Genomic DNA, 1093 nt, shown 5'->3' with positions numbered 1-1093 from the left:
TTTATTGTATAAAAGGAATTTTTAGTTACTAGGGATGTAATCATACACATTTCTTGCTTCCCTTTTCTAGTGAGAAGGTAATTAAGTAGAGGTCTTGTGCAAAAATGTTGTTCATTTTTGTAAGAAAAATCACTTCCTTTTCATAAATCCCAACTTTTATTTGGAAGATATATAATTTTTGTGGCCAGGAGGCATAATATATGGGTAAAAGAATTGTTTATGAAGGAATTCCATGAGATGCTACTCCACTTCATTCACCACTACACATAAAATCTTATATACATCTCCTATATTTGTATCATCCCAATGCCTTCCAATAACCCATGGCCAAGCATGTTTGATCTTTTCATAAGAAGATCACACTCAAATAAGAGTTTACTTGCAAGTGCAATGGAAAGTACAGTAATACTACCAAAGGAGGAATATATACAGAATCCTTGGGAGAACACCACCATGATGGAGTCACACTTGTTAAACTCCCAACGTCCTCTTACTTGAGGATTGGAGCTAGTACAGCGTCGGCTACATGAATCCAGAAAAGCTCTCCAGCATTCGTGCAACAAACGCCTCATCAAACGCTTCGATCGGAGCCACCAAGCTGTTCTCCTGCTCCACGTTGCAGCTGACGCCATGATTCGACGGGGTCGAGCTCGCCGCCGAGGGAGATGCAGACGCTGTCGAGGAGTCATCCGTCGTTTCGAGCACCGAGTCCCGGCCGGTGAGCCTCTGAACGAGGGAGCGGAAGGTGGCGGCGGTGGCGGTCACCCTCATGGGGTCCGAGATGTACACCACCTTGATCGGGGTCTTCTTGGCCGCCTTGGACCGCTTGAGGCACTTGGGGTGGACGCCCAGTCTCTTCATCGCCAGGAACTCCTAAGGATGAAGGGGAGGAGATTTTTATGGTGCAGAGCCGTGGTTTTTGGAGAGGAGGGTATGCGGTTTCTGGGAAGAGATGATGGAGGGAGGAAAAAGAAATGTTATCAGAGCATGGCGTGGCTACTGTGCATCCAATAAAGATTCGTGCACACACCTATATATACAGAGAGAGAGAAAGAAAGAGAGAGAGAGAGAGAGGGAGAGGTGTGATGGGGAT

The 1093-nt window shown here is 45.9% G+C and overlaps 1 protein-coding gene across 1 annotated transcript; it reads right to left on the bottom strand.

The window, feature by feature from the left end:
* Positions 1–522: 522 nt before the first annotated feature.
* LOC135666669 (sigma factor binding protein 1, chloroplastic-like) lies at positions 523–861 on the bottom strand. Its single transcript, XM_065178298.1, has one exon. It carries the CDS (start codon positions 859–861, stop codon positions 523–525), a length of 339 nt encoding a protein of 112 aa, XP_065034370.1.
* Between the last annotated feature and the right edge of the window lie 232 nt (positions 862–1093).

The sequence above is a fragment of the Musa acuminata genome, unplaced genomic scaffold (genome assembly GCF_036884655.1).
Source record: "Musa acuminata AAA Group cultivar baxijiao unplaced genomic scaffold, Cavendish_Baxijiao_AAA HiC_scaffold_1118, whole genome shotgun sequence".
NCBI lineage: Eukaryota > Viridiplantae > Streptophyta > Magnoliopsida > Zingiberales > Musaceae > Musa > Musa acuminata.
Note: the sequence above shows the minus strand (reverse complement) of the source record. Positions and strands in the feature narration are given on the sequence as shown.